The sequence below is a fragment of the Crocodylus porosus genome, unplaced genomic scaffold, assembly GCF_001723895.1.
Source record: "Crocodylus porosus isolate Cpor-Errol unplaced genomic scaffold, CroPor_comp1, whole genome shotgun sequence".
In the NCBI taxonomy this organism is placed as follows: Eukaryota; Metazoa; Chordata; order Crocodylia; family Crocodylidae; genus Crocodylus; species Crocodylus porosus.
In genome coordinates, this window is record NW_017728906.1 from 170801369 (window position 1) to 170822201 (window position 20833).

The 20833-nt window shown below is 40.8% G+C and overlaps 1 protein-coding gene across 1 annotated transcript in view; it reads left to right on the forward strand.

Moving 5' to 3' along the window:
* The window catches only part of MICU2 (mitochondrial calcium uptake 2), a 108669-nt gene that overhangs the window by 45588 nt on the left and 42248 nt on the right, over nucleotides 1-20833 (forward strand). Inside the window, exons 2-5 of the mRNA XM_019530190.1 lie at nucleotides 3210-3241; nucleotides 3359-3434; nucleotides 7995-8042; nucleotides 13124-13206. Coding sequence (XP_019385735.1) covers nucleotides 3210-3241; nucleotides 3359-3434; nucleotides 7995-8042; nucleotides 13124-13206 — 239 coding nt within the window. The remainder of the gene's footprint in view (nucleotides 1-3209; nucleotides 3242-3358; nucleotides 3435-7994; nucleotides 8043-13123; nucleotides 13207-20833) is intronic.

A 20833-nucleotide genomic window follows, 5' to 3' on the forward strand; every position in this document is an offset into this window, starting at 1 on the left:
GCTCTTCTTTCCTCGTCATTCTGTTCATGTGCCCAGTTTGGTTGATGAGATCCCTCCTTCCCTAGTGTGCAAGTTCATCCATATGGCCATAGTTCTGTGTGCTCTCCATGAAACTGGTCTCCATTTTTCCCCCCACTATTGGAGGCTCTGTCTCCCTTCATTCCTTCCTTTCCATTATGCCTTGGGCTAAATACACCTAGACCTCCTCCTTCACCGTTACTTTCTTTTTCTCTTAAAGAAAACTCATACGGCATGTCAGCATCTTACATTTTACTGGGAAGTTGGGTAGAGCTGAGTTGGAGTATCATTATGCAGGATGGTGTTAATGGGTCCTATCAACCAAGCTGATATGCGACTGCCAGACAGAAGAAATGGACCACAAGCGGTTCCCCTTTTTCCCTTTCTAGTTTTCTGATATTCACTTATTAGGGTTTTTCTCATTGTTAGAGCATTTCCTACAATTCTGAAGCTGGCTCAGTGGAGTACTCAAAAGATACCAGGGTCTATATGGACAAATTATCAAGGTGAGCAAAGAGCCTCACAGAATTGACCCATAAACTGTTATAGCTGTAGCTTCAAAAGTACAGCAGTTAATGGCATGTTTGTATTATGGACTTCATAGATCCTTCTAAAACATAACCTGGCACAATGAAAGATTCTTCAGCATATGATTCCTCAACAGCATAAAAGCTTTATCTGCATTGAGGTCACCTGTGTAAGCATGGGTACATCTGTACTTGGATGCAAGGGAAGATTGAATCCTGCAGACAGTGATGTTGGCATGAGAGGTGGCACTCTCCCTTCTTTGTCATTACGTATGTTTCTGTATGGTTTTGAAGGATGGTGGTAAAATCTGGCCACACAGAAGGGAGAGGAGGGCAGCCCAGCCCCAATCCAGCTGCACGGTAGAAGGGGGCTTGAGATGGCCCCAACCTGGCCCCATGTAGGTGAGGGGTTTGACCTGGACACAATCCAACCCTGCAGCAGGGTGTGCCTAGTCCCACAAGAGGAAGGGGGCAGGGCCCAACCTCACCCTGGCTGGGCAGAGGGAAAATGGCCCAGCTGCCTGGCGACGGAGGAGGTATGGCCCGGCTCCAATCTGGTGATGTGGGGCAAGTTCATGGCCCAACTCCGACCCACCCCATGGGGCTTAGAATTTTGGCAGTAATGAGTGGTGGTAGTACTGGCACTGCTCCCCCACCACCAAATTTCCCAACCCACGGAGGCCCTGTAAGCCTGATTCCAAGACTCTGCAGGTCACTTTTGGCCCATGGGCCAGAGGTTGAGCACCCTTTCTTAGCATCTTTCTGGTGAGATGAAAAAATTGAGGTCTGTACCACTTAGTTCATTAATAAATGTCTGATGTGCTCCTGTCAACTCTAACAAGAGCTAGGGGTGTAGACTGCTGCTGACAATGTGATTATTCTTCCTACTGCTACCGCACACAGGAAGCTTCTTCACTTCATGCCTCATGCTGTTGTGGAACATTCTGATGCTGTGCTACCTATGTGTCATATTCTGCCCAAAAGATAGCTGCTTCAGTGCTAGTATAAACAGAGCTCATGTAATAATATTCTGGTGGTGTTTTAGCCGTGTTTAACACCTTTTATTTCAAATACTTCATTTTGCTCTCTTTCAGTTCCATATCTGTCTGAAAAATGCATGCAAACATATATTCATATATAATAACAGGTGGTGTTGACAGCAGTGCCTGTAGTTAAAGTCACCATGAACTTTCCATTATGACTGGAGACTGGGGCTCCAGTAGCTTTTAAATTTGCCAAACTTCAGCCATTGGGATTGATGTGTTCTCTGCCAGATGTCTGCCATATGCTGAATGTTTTTTCAGACTGTTTCAGCAGAAATGGTTCTGCCATCTCAGATAACAAAGACAGAGGAAAAGGCATTGTTCAGCCCATGTTTAAAAATGTATCTTGCAGTCAGTTTGAGACAAACTAGTGCATTCAGGCTTTGAAAGAGGAACTTACAGTTTGCCAGTGGAATCTCCCTGGTGTCAGGTGTATAATTTTTAACATCCATGTAGAAAGTCCACCCATATTTGGTCAGGGTATATCCTCCAAAGACAACAGATTGTCTGTCATGGGCATGCTCTGCTCCCATACAGCCCCTGTCCCAACTGCATTGTAATGCCCACTCAGAGCAACTGAGTGTTCCATCCAGAGACTCCAGGGACCAAGCAGATAGGTAGTTACTCCTCCCAGTTGTAAGCGGCCATTGTGGCACCAGGCTGTGAGACCAGGAAAGCTTACGTCTCTGTTCTAAGTCTCCTCTGCTGGCAGAAGAAGTAGCAATTGACTTGAATTCAAAGGACTTAAAAGCCAGAGGATTGAAAGCAACAGGAGAGTCGATGGGTCGGGAGCAATAGTAGCCCAAAGGGGAGAGAGATCAGAACTGTGGGGGAAAGAGAGCAGAGAATGGGACGGGCTGGGGTAATAAGAACAGAAGAGTCAGAACTGCTAGAACACTTCCATCCAGAATGTGAGATTGAACCAAGCATTCATGAGGGTCCTTATGTTCTGTTACTGTCAAGCTGATTATTATGTTGGAAAAATGAAACATCCCTTTATAGTGGCTTGTCCCCACTGAAGAGAACAACCTATTACTGCCACCCATTACTTTTAGTCAGGTAGGTGCCAGGGGTCAATCTGGTTCTATAGGATAGAATTTAGTTGTTTTCCTTTTCCAATCAGCTGAAGAAATAATATCAAAAGCAACATTAAAAGAACTCTAGTTCTGTCATTTCTTATCTTGTGAATGCTTGATTCTGCATTTCACGGTGAATTATAATTGCATACACAAACTTGTGTATGTAAAACATCTAATTAAGCTGCTTCCATTTTGGGATCCAGGGTGCAGGTAGCACAGTGCGCGCACACACACACACACACACACACACACACACACACACACACACACACACACACACACACACACACACGAATTAGTCATAAATACCTGAAGCAGTTTATGGTTTCATCTAGCTTGCAGTATTGAACAGGCTGTTCGTGTAATTTTTTTAACATAGTCCTTCCCTGTTCAGTGCAGGAACTGGAAACAAACGGCCAACTACAAAATATTCTGTTTCTCATTACTTAACATTTTCCCATAAAAATATGAAAAAATGCTACAGAACTTCATCAAAGTTTTAAAGTCAGTTATTCAATAATGATGATTGTTTTTTGTTGCAGGTAAATCTTCAGCCAAGAAACTGACAAAAAAGGTAAGCAAAATGTTCTTTTTGTTCTTCAAAAGAAGTTGCATTCTTTCTGTTACTAAACCTAATGGACTTCTCTTTCACAACTGTTTTTTGTATGTGTATGTGTGTTTGTATTTAAAGGAGGTAGATGCTGCACTGGCATGCGTTACAAAAGCTAAACCAGGACCGACCTTTTTTAGAGACCTTGGCGATAAAGGTAATACTACACTTGGCACTGAAAAATACATTTTCTTTTTACTAATTTAATGTAAATTGAATATATTAAAAGAAATTTCTGCAAGCTTTACCTTATTGCAGTCTTCCAAGAAGTTAAATCCCTGATAAAGTATTCCCCCAGCTTTTGAAAGAAGAATAAAGGGACACCAAAGGCTATTGTGGGATGCTACAAAATGTTTATATGTCTATAAATAAATAGATAAATCCTATTTGATACTCAGAAGGAATAATGGCCTTTGGAAGAAGCAGATCTCCATACCTGGGAAGAGTAGGTCATAGGCCAAATTGACCTTTGTTTAAAAAAAAAATCTTCTTTGTTATGTCCATGTTTAGCCATGTATTTACACTGGGAATAAAAGTTCTGACCACTTGGATGGTACCATTTATAATAGGAAATCAGTGACTCCTTATGATCTAATTCAGAGCATCCTTATTTCCCCAGTCCTTTTCAATTATAAATCAGAGGATCCCAGCTCCTTTCATTCTTGAATCCTCTTCCCTCTACCATTTTTTTTTGCAGTAGCAGATACTGCATCTCCCCAAAGCCATCTGTAAAGGAGTCTCATGAATTAGCCAACAGGATATGGTTGTGTAGGCAGGCAGTACAGCCTCCCACTTGCTACATCAAGCCTTAGCATGTAAACTCAACAATATGCCTAAAGCCCACCCATCCAGAAAGTTAGAAATCGATGGCCATTTATGCACATACTTTTTTGTCCTGCGACGTGCCGGAGATCCACCACTTAGGAGCAGACTCAATTGAATCTGTTCTGCAACAACCTGAGACAAACTGCACTGTGTGACGTGCAGTTGCGTGAGTGGTGAAATGCGCATCAAAGTGCAGAAAATGGCAGTGGTGCACTTTTGAACCTCCAGTGTGTTTTAGTTCAATAGTGTTCTGCCACTATTTTTTTCAGTGCTGATGTGCATTTTGCCACTTATACAACTGCAAGCATCGCAGCACTGGGCACTTTTCAGAGCACCTAGTACTGTGGCGCTTGCATGTGTAAGAATGCCATGTAAGATAAGCACATTAGGGCTCAAGTAAACCAAGCAAAGGGATGCGTTTGTGTAAAACTTGTCCTGCTGAAGCAGAGCTGGGGACTATGCAATCCTGACAGGCAGATAAAGAACTAAATACCTGCAAACTGACCTGCTGTTGCATATGTGATAAGAATGGGTAGTAAGGCATTACACTGATACATATGCTGCATGGATCTTCCAGCTTTAATTACTTCTTGCAAGACTCCAGCAGAAGCTTTTGCTGAAGTGCACATGTTGTTGTAGAGTCACTTGAGCTGCCAGCATACTGGAAAAGTGTTCCTACAGCTTTTGCCCACACGAGTAGACTTAGAGTTTGATCTACTACAAGCCTCCTTATTGACCCTGAATTCAGCTTATTAAAAAATACCCCTATAAATTAAAAAAAATAACAACAATAGTACATTTGCAAGTGAATAAAGACTCCACAGCTGTTTTGATATGTAGCTGGGATTTTTTCTTCTGTTAAATGACTCCTGAAATATTCACTGGAGAAAAACTATCGTTGGTTCAGTTTGCAGAATATCAAGCTAGGACATTGTGCCTTCTAGTGGACAATTTTAAAACTAGCTTTCACATTCTTGTGTACATAGTTGTGATTGAATATTCAGATTATTTTATTTATTAGCAACATTTCCTCTATTCTCAGCTTATCAGTGAAGATTATTTTTGAGGCAGGGGGCAGAAGGGGAGAGGAAAACACTCTTGGGAAAATACAATTTTTTATCCCATCCTAAAAGAAAGGGTCTTGTTTTCAGTTGTGCCCAGGATTAAGTACTTTGCAGTATGTGAAGCTTTATTCTTTTAATTCTTGTTTGAATGTAAATAAAATTTGTTGGTTTTTTTTAATTTGTCTATTGCAGCTATTAGACATAAATTTTAAATGATTTTATATGTAATCTCTGAATTTTAAAACATTCACAAAAAGATTTTATTAATTTTACATGTAAGCTGAAGTGGTCACATTTCTATAAAAGTAATATAAACAAAAAAAATTGAGAGAGATATTCATGTAGAAAAATAAAATCTGCTTCATTAGTCAGGTGTATGCTGATTTCAGTGTAATTAGTTACAAACAGAGACTATCAAATATAATATAGCTTTCCTTTAAAGCAGAGGTAGGTTTGGAAAAACAATTAGAAATATTTTTTACTTTTTTACTGTTTCTTTCCTTTTCCGTGTTTCGCTTAATCAGCTTAAGCTCATTACAGCAACAGCAGAGCTTACAATCTTTCAAACAAACTTCTTCTCTTCACTTTTCACTGTAAGCACTACTGTGTTGTCTGTGGTACAGGTCTGTAAGAGAGCATCATCTTCCACATGACGTCTCTTCTCTGGATCTTCATATCTTTCAGGCCATATGCAAGTCATACAGGTTCTCTGAGATGTGACCTTGTTATCTAGAAACACTACCACAAATCTCATCCAGGCTTTTTTCAGCTTATGCCTCTCTTGCTGCTATATCTTCTCTGAAACTAGTAAGTGCAGCCTTGCGCATTCAAAATGGACTTATCCATTCAAAATGCACTTACCCATTCAAAATGCAAAGATCGTTTTCGTTGCTGCTCACCTTGACCATGTCACCTCTCCCTTTGCATCCCTTCACTGACTCTTTCTTCATCACTTCCAATGTCTTTTGTAGGTTATCCTCATATCTCTTACATTGCTAAGATGCAAACTCCCAAGCCAGTGATACCACACTTTATTATTCTTTTGTTAGAATATTCAAGTAAGTATTTTTCTGCTATTTCCCATGTTATTCTACGTGCGTGGAATTCACTTCTGTGAAGTCATTTCATTGTCTTCCTTGAACCTTTCCTTAAAACTTGCTTCCTTAAAACTTGCTTTTGCCATGATGCCCACAAAATGAACTCAATAGTAGGCAGCAATAAGTTATGACCTCTGCCTATCATGGCGTTGAATATTGTCTCATCATTTCTTTGTGTCCTCCAGATCCATCTGTGAATGCTTTCTTGTTGTTGAACTCTGCTGGTACAGTGACTAGCATAGGGCAGACCTTGTCCAAGACCAGGGTTCCTAAGTGCTACAGCAGCAGTACAAGTAGTAATTTGTTTTTTCTGCCAAAAGACTAATAAAGTATTTGTAACCAGAATCCCTGAAATAATACCCACTGTTTGCATAATGTGTTACAAGGTCAAAGCCACTATGTAGACACAAACGCCATAGTCCTCACAACCCACTCATTGGTTATGTGGGCTAACATTTCTCTCCTTTTTATACAAGTAGTGAAACTAAAACAGAAGGTATAATGGTTTACTGACTCACTGCATGGCTTGGGGTGACAGGATTAGCGTTCAAACTTCTGACTTCTAACCCTGTGTTTTTTATGCCATGCTGCTTTCAGTGAATGAGTACTTCTAAACTTTGGAAGTGCACTAAAAAGCAAATTTAGTGTTAAATTATTTCACACCCACTAAAGGCATTGTTGGCTCTGTATAGTAATTAATCAGAAGTTAATTGTTTATTGCTGAGGCTTAAGGTGGATTTCTTATCTATAAATTAAGCAAATACAAATTTTAAGAAGTTGTTTATCTTTGAGCAGATAGGAATGTTTAAAGTATGCCATTTGAAATAGCTTCAACATTATATAGTGTTTAGTTCACATGTTAAAAGTAGCTTAACTATTTTAAAAAACTGTTTATGAAAAAGCCCTTTAATTTTTTTTTTCTTAAAACATTATCATTGGACAGATGGTTAGGATTCTGCTGTTAACCACCCTTTTTATGTACCCTCTATCTTTAGCTTGTATGCAGCTATTTTGACACTTGTCACATCTTCATGTTTTTTCAGACTTTTCATTTTACTCTGTCTTTCAAAGGAAAACAGTGGAATTTTCCTTCAAAAGGCGGGGAAGAGACACTTTCACCTTGTAGAAAGGACATGTTCCTATTTAAAAAAAAAAAAAAGACAACGATGCCTCTTGGCACAGGGCCCAGCAGTACTATCAGTGCAATCTAGCAGCTTGGCAGCTTTGCATGTTGCCATATTCCCCTTGAGAATTAGAGAGAAGCTATTCTCCGCCTTTTCAAGGCTGCCAAAGGATGAAATACTTTGATCCTTCAGAGGAACATTAGAGCAGTTTGCCTCCTAGGTACTATATATGACAAAATACATTTAAGTTATTCATCTTCATATAAATACTGAATATTTTCAGTGAAAATCCAGAGATTTAATGCAGACCTTTTATCAATACCAATAAACCTAACTCAATTTGATTTGAATGTTGCTGAGATACTGGGAAAAGAAATTCATTTCCAGAGCATTAAAAATGCAGTAAAACAATTCTGTTTAAGTAACAATGATTAAAGAAAATATTTATTTCTAAGTTATCATTACTTAAAACATTGATATTTTACTGAATATTTAACATTATAGGTTTACAAAGATTGAATATGCAAGTCTTGTTATAACTACTGCAAAATAATATGCTGATGTTGCAACTTAAAGCTTCTGTCTCTTTGGTGCTGTTTTATTTTAGGACTGATCTCATATACGGAGTACCTGTTTTTGCTGACAATCCTCACAAGTAAGTATTTTGTTATATGAAGGAATATCTAATTTGTAACACTGCCCAATATTTCAAATTCCTATTACTTCTAACTTGCCATCACAGTGATGTCTAACATGGTTTTATAGTGAAATATGTGGCTGTGGAACATTAAGGAAATAATGTAAATGGATATTGCCTCAGTTGACTGTAGCCTGGTTCCAGGTATTATCTGTGGTTAGTGATAGCACTTTAAAGATCTTGATAAGTCCTGCAAGACAAGGTCAAGAATTGGATATGTAGCCATTTACCAAAAAATGGGCAAGGGCAGAGCTAAGGAGTCTTTTTAGTAGCAAGGTGTTAGTTGTGTTTGATAATAAGATGTTTACTGATTAGGAAATAGCCTCATTCAGTGGTATAATATACTATCACAATGATACAGAAGAAATGAGTGGTCTGTCATTACTATGCTCAGGACATTTTGTAGGACACTATCTAAATAGCTCCTGTTCAGAATATTTTTGTTGAAACTTCTGTTCCCATGTGCCACTGTCTGAGACCATTGTTATCCTGGCTTTTTTTTTTTAATCTGTTTTCTCCTCCTCCTTTCCATTGGTTCCATTTTTCCCCTCTTTTGTGTGTTCTTCTATTGACTTTTGTTTCCCTTTCTCCCTTATTTGCAATCACATTGCTCTTCTTCTTGCCTTCTGTTCTGATGGTAATTTATAATAGCACTCCATTCTGGCCTGACTCACCGGAAGGTGTGGAAGCCATTTATTTGCCTGTCACAAGACTGAGTTGAATGCCGTAGGAGCAGGGAGGATGTAGGTGAGATGGCTGGAAACTGTTAGATTCCAATGCCTCGAGCAAAAAAGGTACTCTTTCACCCACATTCATGAAGACAGTGAATCAAGATTTCCAAGGAGCTGCCTCATACTTTAACTGCAAATGTGATGGCAGCTCGTTGTAGTACAGGCATGTGTGTGAGGACTGATCCTGTCTGGGCATGTGTGTGAGGGCTGACAGGCTGAATCTGTCTTATACTTCATGTAAGCTGCCTCCCCCTTGCTAGTCTGATGTGCTGTACTGAAGGCTGAGAAATTTTAATGGAAGGTTTCCATAAATGCATATGATAGACATTAAAAGTGCGGCTTGTGACTAGCTGTGGTACAGTCCAACTGTATGACCATATGAGCTTAGTCTTGTTAACTAATACATTAAACCAAAATTTTGGAGCTCTGGATATCAGTGGATGCTGAGCAGCCATTCTCATCTTCATGGACCTTCCTGCAGCATTTAAGACACATTCACGAGATGTTCTTCCTTCACCCAAGAGAGATGGCAGGAATCTAGGCAGTTGGTTGAAAGTGGTTTTGAACTCTTCCTTAGACAACACACCCAAGGAGTGGTGCCACCAGATCTACACCTTGTTGAGTGCCTCAAGCATCAATCACTATCTACACTCAGCTGCAAGTGAACTGCTTTGACAACATGGCCTTGTTGCCAGTAACATACCCATGAAGCACAGCTCTAGTCACCGCATAAAACTATCCCACCACTGCCCAGGTGGCACAAAGAGATTGGTTCACAAATGAAAAATATCTGATTGAAGCTGAACTCAGGTGAGAGAGGAATTATGTTTGTAGGCAGAGGAAAGAACTTTGAGGAATTCACAATCACAGTCTCTTTTTACTAAAGATGCAGTGGTAAATTGTACCATTTGTACACGGAGGAGCACCCCAGATCCCACTGTAACTCTAATTTATTACATCCAGTATATTTGACTTGGAAAACTTGCTACTTGAGATATTTTCCCACCTTGGTTTTATACCTGTCATATTTATATAATGCTTATTCAGCTTTTTCCACCTCTGTTGAACTACAGCAGTGTAGTATATCTCACAGCAGTCAGCCCTCAGAAAGCTCCAGCTGGTACAAAGCATACCATAAGGCATACAGCTTCAGTATAACCAAGCAATCATATAAGTATACTGCCATTCTAAGAAATAGTGACTCCATCCAGTGTTGCATCCAGCATTAGGAGCATTAGATGCATAATAGGTGTTCAAAAGTATATCTGAATAGGCAGTGATTACCTAAAAGAATTATTGCTAAGTAATATCATGTATAAACTACATAGGAAGAGAAGGACACTAGTAGATATGAAAGAAATTTTTAAAGAAAAACTGCCTTGTTTCTTTTCATATATTCCAAAGAAGGAGAATGTCCTTCCATACAAGCTGAATTACCTGCCACTGGTTTATTGAATGGGGAGGTAGCAAATGGGATTCAACCCATTAGGAAAAATCTAACAAAGTCATTGCAAAAAAGATCATTTCATTGCAACTTATTTATTTTATGTAGTATGCTTTTTTAATTAAAAGTTAAGTAAATAGGATAGCAAAAGCTCCTACTTCTTTCAATTCAAGGGTTGTTAGGTTAAGAGTAAGACGGCACTGATGCTTTAGCTCAAATAAGAAAGTGAAACAGTATCAAAGTAAGCAGTTTCTGCTTTTTCAGACAATTTAGCAGCATTTCAGGATTTGCCATATAGAAGTGGATTGAATTGCAAAAAAACAAAGGAACTATTTTATGCAGAATGAAAATCCAGTAATAATTTTGCTTCTTAAATTACACAAAAGGTTATCATATACATCATTCTGAAAGCAAATGTCAACAACTGTTAGTCCTTCCATCTGTATGTATCTAAGAAGTATCCCATGTCAATCAGCTCTGGATATTTCATAGTTATGTAGCCTACATGTCTGTGAATGCTTGCATCTTCCTAGAAACAATCAGATTGTTCAAACTTGCTCTCTGGAGTTTTTTAATGAGGTCTCCCAAATCCCATACAGTTGTCTGGATCAGCAACCTAGTAGGGCCTCTCCCTTGTTTCTGTACATCTGGTGGTGGTGGTAGTAGTAGTAATAATAATGCCTGTAAGTACAGTTATCCCAGTTTTCCAGCTGAAGAAGCTGAGGCAGAAGGAAGTAGAATGAGTTCTTCAAGGTGACCCAGTAGGTCACCAGTAGAATAGACACTCCAGATCTTCTGAGTCCCAGTTGAGTCCTGTATCTACTAGGAAACACTGCTGCCATCTATATTCTGGGTATTAAGACTCATCTTCAAAAATGTTTGCCAAATGAAGGCCTTATGTGATCCACTGCAGTATCTATCCCCTTTCCTCTCACATGTGCCTTGACTACACAATGTCTTTTTTTCAGGAATGCTAAACTGCATTCCCTTTTTAGGGATTTCTGGAGCCTCTTCCTAGTGAGAGACTATAAACTGAGCATGATACCTCTACCAAAAGCTTTATTCCAATTAATACTTATAAAAGCTTGAGATAATGTTTGCAGGAAAGGTACTCAGTGTAACCTACCTATGCAGATTAACATGAAGATCTGATTTTCAGATTCTACAGTTTTGTCTGACTATGGAGTTAAACACAAATATGTTTGAGCACTTTGAAGTATGCTTATTTTATAAATGCATACCATAAAGGGTTACATCATATCAGATAAGAATGGCATGTTGTGAACTATGTGAGTGGCTTTAGCCACTTTATTTTTAAGAAATATAAGTTGCGACCCAGATGTTATGAATTATTATATAATAAATCAGTACACTTTAGAGAATTAAAGTTGCTATAGCATAGTTTCCTGATACTGTTTAATAAGTGAATGCTGTTGGCGAAACATATAGAAAGAAACATTTATATAAGGAGGAAGCTAGTAGCTTAGCCCATTGTATCATCACTCAATCAGCTTGGGGGTTTTCTCTGGAGTTCTGTTTAGTACACTGCAGTGACATTTATAAAATATTAGGGCACTTAGTAACTTAAAAATGTTAATTAGCTGATGCAGAGGTAATGACATATAAAGACAAACTATAATATTTTTATTACATTGACTGTAAAGTAGAAAAGAACATGTCAATATTTTTCAATCTGAAAAAATATAAGCTTTTGTTACCATAAAGTTAAAAAAATGTAGATTTTTGTCAGTCAGTGGCTAATGGACTGTCTCCAAAAACTTTCTGAATGGCCTCATGGGGTCTCAAGGGATGTCGTGTTTCATTGCGCTTTGGACTAAACTTTAATTTTTTAAGGCATTAGTGTCCCCACTGAATGAAAGCAGATGTTCCACATTCATGTCTGACTGGTTTGTCTAGGGCAGAATTATTAATAGAGTTGCAAATACCCCCAAATTAACTGTGCTGGCTTGCTCCTGCAGTGGTCTTGAAACGCATTTTATCACTATATTATTTCTGTGTAGTCTAGCTAGTAGGGCAATCCGTTAATGGGTCTGGTCATCTCAAATCAGCAAAATGAGACCAGTTCAGACAGCTTTGTATTTTCCTAATGCTCTCACACAACTCAGACCACATGGGTTTTTTTGGCTGAAGAAGTGGCACCAACTTTGTGAAATAATTGCAACGTATAATTCTGCCAACTGCAAAAAATTTTAAAATTTAGGTTTGTTTGTAAACTGAGAACTAAAAATTATGTAGAGTGAATTTTCTCCTAACAGAAGTTAAAAAATATGGTCCTAAAAAAAATATGTGGGTTGACTCAGTGATGCTCTTGCTAATTCCCATGCACCTGAGAGAATTTATTGTAATTTTACAAATCCAATCTCCTGCTTTCTAAAGCAGTGGAGATAGAAAAAAGTGTTTATTGTATACCCTGTCTCTAAGAGGACAATACTCCTGAGACCACCCTATGGTGAATCATCTAATCAATTTGGGAATATTGATTGGCTTTCAAAGGCACTTCCAGGTCACTCCAGCATAAAAGTAGAGCTTAATAATGGTCAGGGACAATGGAGACACATAAAAGGGATGCACAGGAAAAGGTGCTAGGCCACTGATTTTCAAAGTTAAGCAAAAACAATTGTATAGGCACAATTCATGCTTCCTTACCCACCACCCCATCACCATCTTTTGAAATTATTATAAAATTATTTTCCATTGTTCATGTAATACCTGTTATGGTTCATGTGGTTTGTTAGAAATATGAACTACCTGTCTAACTATGGAGAACTGAAGCTGCAGGCAAGGTTTCAGCTGCCTTAAATATTTATATAGAAATGTATATGTATTTTTGCACCTCATTACAGAACCACAGTCTGGATTTCATATTGCGTTTAAAATGCTGGATACTGATGGCAATAAACATGTTGAGAAGAAGGAATTCTTTAAGGTATGTGCATTCATACTCAATTTTGAAGTGTATACACAATTTTACAAATGTTATCCACTGAATGAAAATACATTAAATTATTTAAGTATATTCCTTTGCATCTAAGCTATGATCATATCTCGCAGTACAGAAAACAATATTTGCTAATACAGATTATTATGAGAAGTGAGCATATAAGAAAGTATCACTGTAGAAGTTTAAAATTAGTTCAGTCAGGCCTCAGTTAATTTTGATAAAGCTTACTTTTTGCCTATATTTACAAGACACATACAGATATCTACAGCTCTGTTAATGGATTGATAGTAGTAGACTATATCCCAAGTTTGACCTATCTTTAAAGACCATCAAAGGAAAGTCTTCTAATTTCTGAAGGGCTGAAGCAGAGAGGGAGCTGCTGTGAGATAAGCAACTCAGCAGCAGGACTGCCTTGAGTCCTTGACTCTGGGTCTCACTGGTGCTTCAGTGTTTGCCTAGTGCCTGCTGTGTGGGGGGGTGTTTATGGGAGTTTTTATTGTGGGGGGATTGTTTGTTTGTTTTTTTACCCCCTCTGCAGTGACTGATTGACGGGACTTCCTCTGTCTAATTGAAGGATGGAGCTAAGCTAAGCAGGCTTATAAAAGGCAGCCCCTTACAAAAAAAAAAAACAAAACAGAGCAAGGAACAGAAAGGGAGTCTGGGCACAGATCTGGGTGTTTAGTTTGTGTGGTTTACAACCTACATATCCTCCAGGGGGTAAATGAGGCATAAATGGTGGCTGGGTCAGCAGTTGTGGCCTGCACACAATATGTCATGTTTGTGTTCCTCCCAGAGGGTCAGGACACTTCAGCTACATCTGGTGTCTGCCCTGGAGAAAAAAAGTCAAAGTTTGGAAACATGGATATTCACACTGCATTTTATCGATAAAAAGGGAGATTATTTGGAGTTATGTGAGGCTGGTACTTGAAGTTACGTGAGGCTGGTACTGGACAGGCAAAAGGAAAAGGGGAGGTGGCAGCATGCGACTACTGAAAGGAGGAGAGTCTCCAGAATTGAAAAGGAGCAGACTGAGCAACCACTTTCAAGCACTCTGTGGTGGAAAGGCTGAGGAAGAGGCAGAAGATGAGAACATCTGCAGTCATCATGCAGAGCACTTGGCAGTCTAGAGAGCAGGAAGTACAGGGTCCCAGAGATGGGGGTCTAGGACCACTGCACCAAGAAGGAAAAGAAGAGTGGTGGTCACCGGTAACTCCCTTCTGCAAGGGACAGAGGCACCAATTTGTCATCCAGATTTGGGGTCCCAGTAGGTGTGCTGTCTGCTTGGAGCCTGAATTCAGGATGTCAGATTCTTTGTTGTCCATGCAGGTACCAGTGATGCTGTCAAGAATAATGACAGAGGCAGATCTGAGGCAACTATGAGGCTCTTGGCAGGAGCTTGGAGCACAAGTGGTGTTTTCATTGATCCTCCTGGTAGAAAGCAAGGGCCCAAGCAGGAACTATTGTATCCTGGAAGTAAATCTGTGGCTAAGGTGGTGGTATTGGCATGAAGGGCTTGAGTTCTTTGACACTGGACGGATGTTCTAACCAGAACTGGAAACAGCATCTTTGCGCATCATCTGGCTAACCTAGTAAGGAGTCAGACTAGATTCCTTGGGTGGTGATGAACAAAATTGTCTGGCAACAGAGCTAACGATCCAGAGGGAAAGGGACTGGAAGAAGCAGCTCAACTCTCAGAAAGGGCCAGGGAGCCACAGGACAGCAACAAGTGACACAAAAGGAAAACAAGTAGGTTGGCGTGCAAAACGCATACAATGTATGTATACAAATGCAGTACGTGTGTAAAATAAGATGAGCTGGAACTGGCAGCCTATGAAATGAGCTATGTGACCTAATTGGCATCACATACACCTGGTGAGACAGCTCTTATGACTGGAACATTGAGGGCTACACTGTTTTGGAAGGTGAGGATCGGGAGAAAAGATGGTGGTATCACTTTGTGTGTCAGAAATGCATACGCTTGTTCCCTGCTTGAGGAGAAAAAAGATAACAGAGCAGAATGCATTTGGGTGAAGACAAAAGGTGAAATGCAGCATTGATATAATGGTGAGGATTTATTATAGGCCACCAGTTGAGGAAGAAGCGGTAGATGAGGCATTTTTTAAGGAGGTGACAAAATTAGCCAAAAACTATGTGATGGCTCTGATGGGAGACTTCAACTTCCTGGACATCTGCTGGAAGAACAGTACAGACAAACATAAAATGTCAAGTCAGATCCTAACTTGTTTGGAGGACAGCTTTCTGTACCAGGGAATCATCTATTTTGGATCTTCTCCTGACCAATCGGAAAGAACTGGTGCAGGACGTGAAGATGGTCAGTAACTTGGGAGCGTGATTACAGTTTGATAGAATTCCAGATCCTGAGACAGAGAAAGCATGAGATCAGCAGAACTAAGATACTAGATTTCACAAAAGGTGGATTTCAACTGATTCAAGGAGTTAATAGGCTTGGTGCCATGGGCAGAAAGGAGGCCTGGAAGCTTCCAAGGGACACAGTATTGGAAGCACAACTAGAAACTTTTGATACAATGGAAGTACAAGAAAAATGCTAAGAGACCAATGTGGCTGTAGAAGGAGCTTCTGGGTTGCCTCAAATGCAAAAGGAAAGCATACAGGCAATGCAGAAATGGACAGGAAACCAAGAAAGCATTGCATGAAATAGGAAGACTTCAGGAACATGATCAGGAAGGCAAAGATAAAGAATGAGCTGCATCTGATGAGGAAAATTAAAGACAACAAAAAGAGCCTGTGTAAGTATAACAACCAGAAAAGAAAGCCCAAGGAAACTGTGGGTTTGTTAACTAGCCAAGGGAAACCCTTAACAAAAGATGCACTGAAGGTAGATTTATTCAACAGCTACTATGCCTCAGTCTTCACAAAAAAATTAGGCTGCAACCCAATAAAGATTATTTGGATAGGAAAAAGGACAAGCTGAGGAACAAGATAACAAAAGAGACTGTCAGAGAGCTTTTGGTGGGTCTAAATGAGTTCAAGTCAGCAGAGCCTGATGAACTTTATCCAGGGCACTGAAGGAGCTGGCAGAGGAGATCTTGGAGCCCCTGGCAATTAAGTAGTGAGAGTTGGACAAAGTACCAAAAAACTGGAAAGGGGCTAATGTAGTGCCCCTCTTTAAAAAAAAGGATCTCAACAGGTTGGAAAGCTAGATTGGAAAGATAGACTGGAGCTAACAGAATGAAGTTCAATGCTGACAAATGCAAGATGCTGCACCTTGGAGGGACTAATCAAAAATAGGAATAGAAAACAGATGACATGTGGATGGATGATGGTGCTATGGAGAAAGATCCAGAACAGGGTTGGCAACCCCTGGCATGCATGCTGAGAATGACATGTGAGGCCATTTTGCTCGGCACGCCACAGCCAGCCCTGGCTCTCAGTAGCTGCTGCCAGCGATGGAGCCCAAGCTGCTGCCAGCAGGGTTTGCAGCATCCCAGCTGCCTGCTGGGTGCAGCCTGGGCTCCCAATTGGCAGCAGCTACCCAGAGCCAGGGCCAGCTGCAGCCGGGAGGCTGCAAACAGCTGTACTAGTCTCCACAGCACTGGCATCAGCTCTGTACCAGCATGTGCAGGCGCACCTCAGAGCGGGCAATGGCGGAGGGCCGAGGCAGCACAACCCCAGTCTCTCCCCTGCTCCCAGCACAGAGCTGGTGACTGGGCTTCGGAGCCCAGCACAGCTGTTTGTAGCCACCCTGGGCTCTGGACAGCAGCAGCAAGCAGTGGGCAGGCTGTAAACAGCTGCACCAGGCTCCACAGCTGCGGCATCAGCTCCATTTGCGTGCAGTCACCACCAGCATGGAGCTGATGCCAGAGCTGCGGAGCCTGGCACAGTTGTTTGCAGTCTTCCGGCTGCAGCCATCCCTGGCTCTGGGTAGCTGCTGCCAGCTGGGATTCCAGGCTGCTACCAGCAGGCAGCTGAGATGCTGCAAGCCCTGCTGGAAGCAGCCTGGGCTCCAGCAGCTATGCAGAGCTGGGGTAGCTGCTGACAGCCACAGAGTCCAGTCTGGGGGGCAGGGGCTTTGGGTGGGAGGCAAGGGGCAGAAGCAGGGCATCCTGCCATGTACCCCCTGCCCTCATTTGGTTTTTCTGGCATGCCGGCACTCCGGCACTTTCTAGGGTAGGCATTGTGGTGTTTTTTGGCACTCCAGCCAAAAAATGTGGTCTACCCCTGATCTAGAAATTGTGGTAGATCACAGACTCAATATGAGCATGATGCAGCTGCACAAAAAGCAAATGTAGTTTTGGGTTGCATCAATAGCAGCATTAGGTGTCAAACGTGGGAGGTAATAGCATCTCTGTACTCATTACTGATTAGACCTTATCTGGACTATTGTATGGAGTTTTGGGCACCACATTTTAAAGAGGCTGTGGAGAAGTTACAGAGGGTCAGGGGGTGACAAAAATGTTAAAGCGTTTGGAAGGCAAGACATACAAAGAGAGGTTGAAGGAAATAGGCATGTTCAGCTTGCAGAAAGGGTGCTTAAGAGGGGACATGATAGCAGTCTTCAAATACCTGAATAGCTGCCATAAAGAAGAGGGAAAACACCTTTTCTCACTTGCTGCAGAGACTAGGACATGGACCACTGGCTTGAAGATGGAACAAAGTATATTTAGATTGCATATCAGGAAAAAATTCTTCACTGTTAGAACAGTGAGGCAGTGGAATAGACTGCCTAGGGAAGTTGTGGACCCTTCATTATTGGAGGTGTTCAAGAAGAGATTAGACAGCCACTGGTCAGGGATGATCTAGGTGTAACTGTGGGTATTTTCCATGTTTCTGGGCTTTGCTGGTTGCTGCATGCGGTTAAGAAGGAATTCTTTCCCCTCCTGTTGCTGTGTCAGGAAATGGTTGTAAAGCCTTTCTCAGAGGCACTGGGTGTTGGTTGCAGCCAAGGCTGGGGTTTGACTTGTGTGTGCCAGTGCTTGTGCTGGGACTTAAAACCAGAGATTCCTGTCTTGCCCCTCTTCTCAGAGTCAGACTAACCACCATATTTGGGTCAGGAAAGAATTTTAGCCCATGGTCAGATTGGTATGGACTGGGGGGTTGCTTTCCTGGGATCTTTCAAACGTATTTTAACATCCCTTGCAGCAGCAGGACATTGGTCACCCTGCCTTACCTGTGGCAGATTGTCTTGTGTTTTGTCAAGGTTGACTCTGTTGTTTTGCTCTGAATTTGATTTGTAGAAGTCTTCTAATTTCTGAAGGACGGGATTCAGTGACCTAGGAGGCCCTTCCTATTGTGTTCTTAATATTGACTTTAGAAAAATCCATCTCTCCCTCTGAATTGTTCATAATCAGGTGTGTTGTTCTGCAACGGCCCCTCTGCATGTGCAGGTAAAGGCTCAATGGGATCTAATGCACTATCTGTATAATTGTGCTTCCTGCCATGCCACGTGCATATTAGGAGGTGTGATTGTGGGATCACGAATTAGATCCTATCATGCCTTATTACTGGTGCAGGGGGAGCAGCTGAAATCTTCCAGCCATGAGGATGCACAAAGCAACCCCTGCAGCAGGGAGCTCTGTCAGCTGATGGGGCTCCCAACCACAGGGCACAGACTACACATGCAAATTAGAGCTGGGTAGAAACCAGCTCTAAAGTTATTACGCATTTTCCAGCAGTAACTTTATAGCTGCTTTGGACCTGTTTACGGCACCATAGTTAACTTGTGTGTGTAGTCAATCTAAAGTAATTGCACAGTTCATCAGGTAACTGCATAATATATGTAACGTGTAGAGGAGGCCCAAGCAGCAAAGAGATATTGTTTTCAAATTCCTGTGCAATAATAGAGGGGGGGAAAGATCAGTATTCTGCAAAAGGAAAAAAAAAATAGGAAAAAGGTTTATTATTAGGCTTCTAAAAATAATGTTAATTACATAGCATGTAAAATCGGGAAGTACGTAAGAGGGTCTTTACGTAAGAAGGTAAATAATAATTTAAATAATTCATGTCAGAAGTAAAAAGTGTTATTAATGAAACCCCTCTTTTAATGAACCGCAGCATAATCCCTATTGTTGGCTGTAGATACATTTTTAAAGAAGCAAAAGTGATTGCTATCCTCCTTTATGAATTGTTCTCCCTAATGATACCCAGTACTTTGGACAAAGTCAGAAATACAGTAGAATCTGTCAACTCTGAACTTTAATAAAAATCACCTGCTTGACTGGGAAATTGCCAAAGATTCCACAGAATATATTTCACTGACATTAAATTTTGGAGTATTAGCACAGCAACTGCTGGCATGTATTTCTTGCTGTCAATCCTTTGTGTGGGTCAGGTTTCCCAGCTTGCACATGGTTGTTAACTGAATCCAGCTCACCTAAATTCTGTTTTTAAAAGTGTTTTAATGCTTAGTGGTACCTTTTTTTAAAACTGTTACTGAAACTGAACAATGTTTCCCAAGGTAGTGTTCTTATGAGCCTCTAATTATTGTGACTTAACAGTGCCACACACTCTCAACAGTTTCAGTGTAGAAACTCATGGCTGTGAAGAAGTTCTGTTAAAGTGTTCATATCACTCTGCTGATGAAAAATAAGACAAAATTATAGAACAGTTGCTGGGGGTTTTTTCCTTTGTATTTTTCATTTGTACTTGCTGATCCTGTTAATCCTGTTGGATGGGAATCAGGACAATTTAAAAATACTTCAGTCATTGAAATAGCTATTATAGCTATATTGTTCAACTAAAAAGTAGCAGTACACTGAGGATAAGCATAGGCACTCATTTCTAGTTCTGCAAATTTCTGAGAAAAGTCAAGTTTACAGGCATTCCAACCTGCAGCTACACCTTCCTGGCAGGCAAACTGAGGCTGAGCATTACCCTTGTGTAAATGTCCTTGTGCCATGACTAGGTCTGAGGAAGGAATAGAGGGCAGCGACAGCTTAATTCTTCCCCTTCTCTGGGAGGAAGAGAGCTGTGGAGATATGCTCTGTGCCTTCCACAGACTGCGATGAGTCAAGCTGCTACTGCTTCCTGCCCCTTCCATAGGGCACCCGGCTCTATGGAAGATATGGAAGCAGAGTGTGGGGGATAGCTGCAGCTTGTCTCATTCTGGTCCTTGGAAGAAGTCAAGCAGCGGAAAAAAGCCCCTCTCCCCAGTCTCTGAGACCTGTCGAGCCATAGGGAAATTGCCTCCAGTGACCCTGGTCTGTGGAAGGTGCAGGGGCAGCATATAGCCAGTAAAAGTAAGTCCATTAAAGGAGATAAATTTGACTCCTGGCTGCATGAAGTTTAGTGCAGTGAAATGTTACTTTGCTACCTCTTTAACTATATACTGCTTCAGGAAAGCAAGAAAAAAGAAACCTTCAGAAATATATTGCAAGTCACTCATGTTGTACATGATAAATCATCTCTAATTGTCATTGCCTGTTTCAGTTAATTCTGATTGAATTATCCAATCCAATATTAACAGCTGAAAGTCATCAAAATAAGTGATAAAAAACAGTGCAATCAATAAAAATAATGTGATTCCTGCCGAGGCAATCAAATTAAGTGGAAGTCATTGTAGATTAAGCTACTTTGTATTTCTTCATACTATATTAAGGAATTAAAATGGGAGTGGTAAGAACACACAAAATGT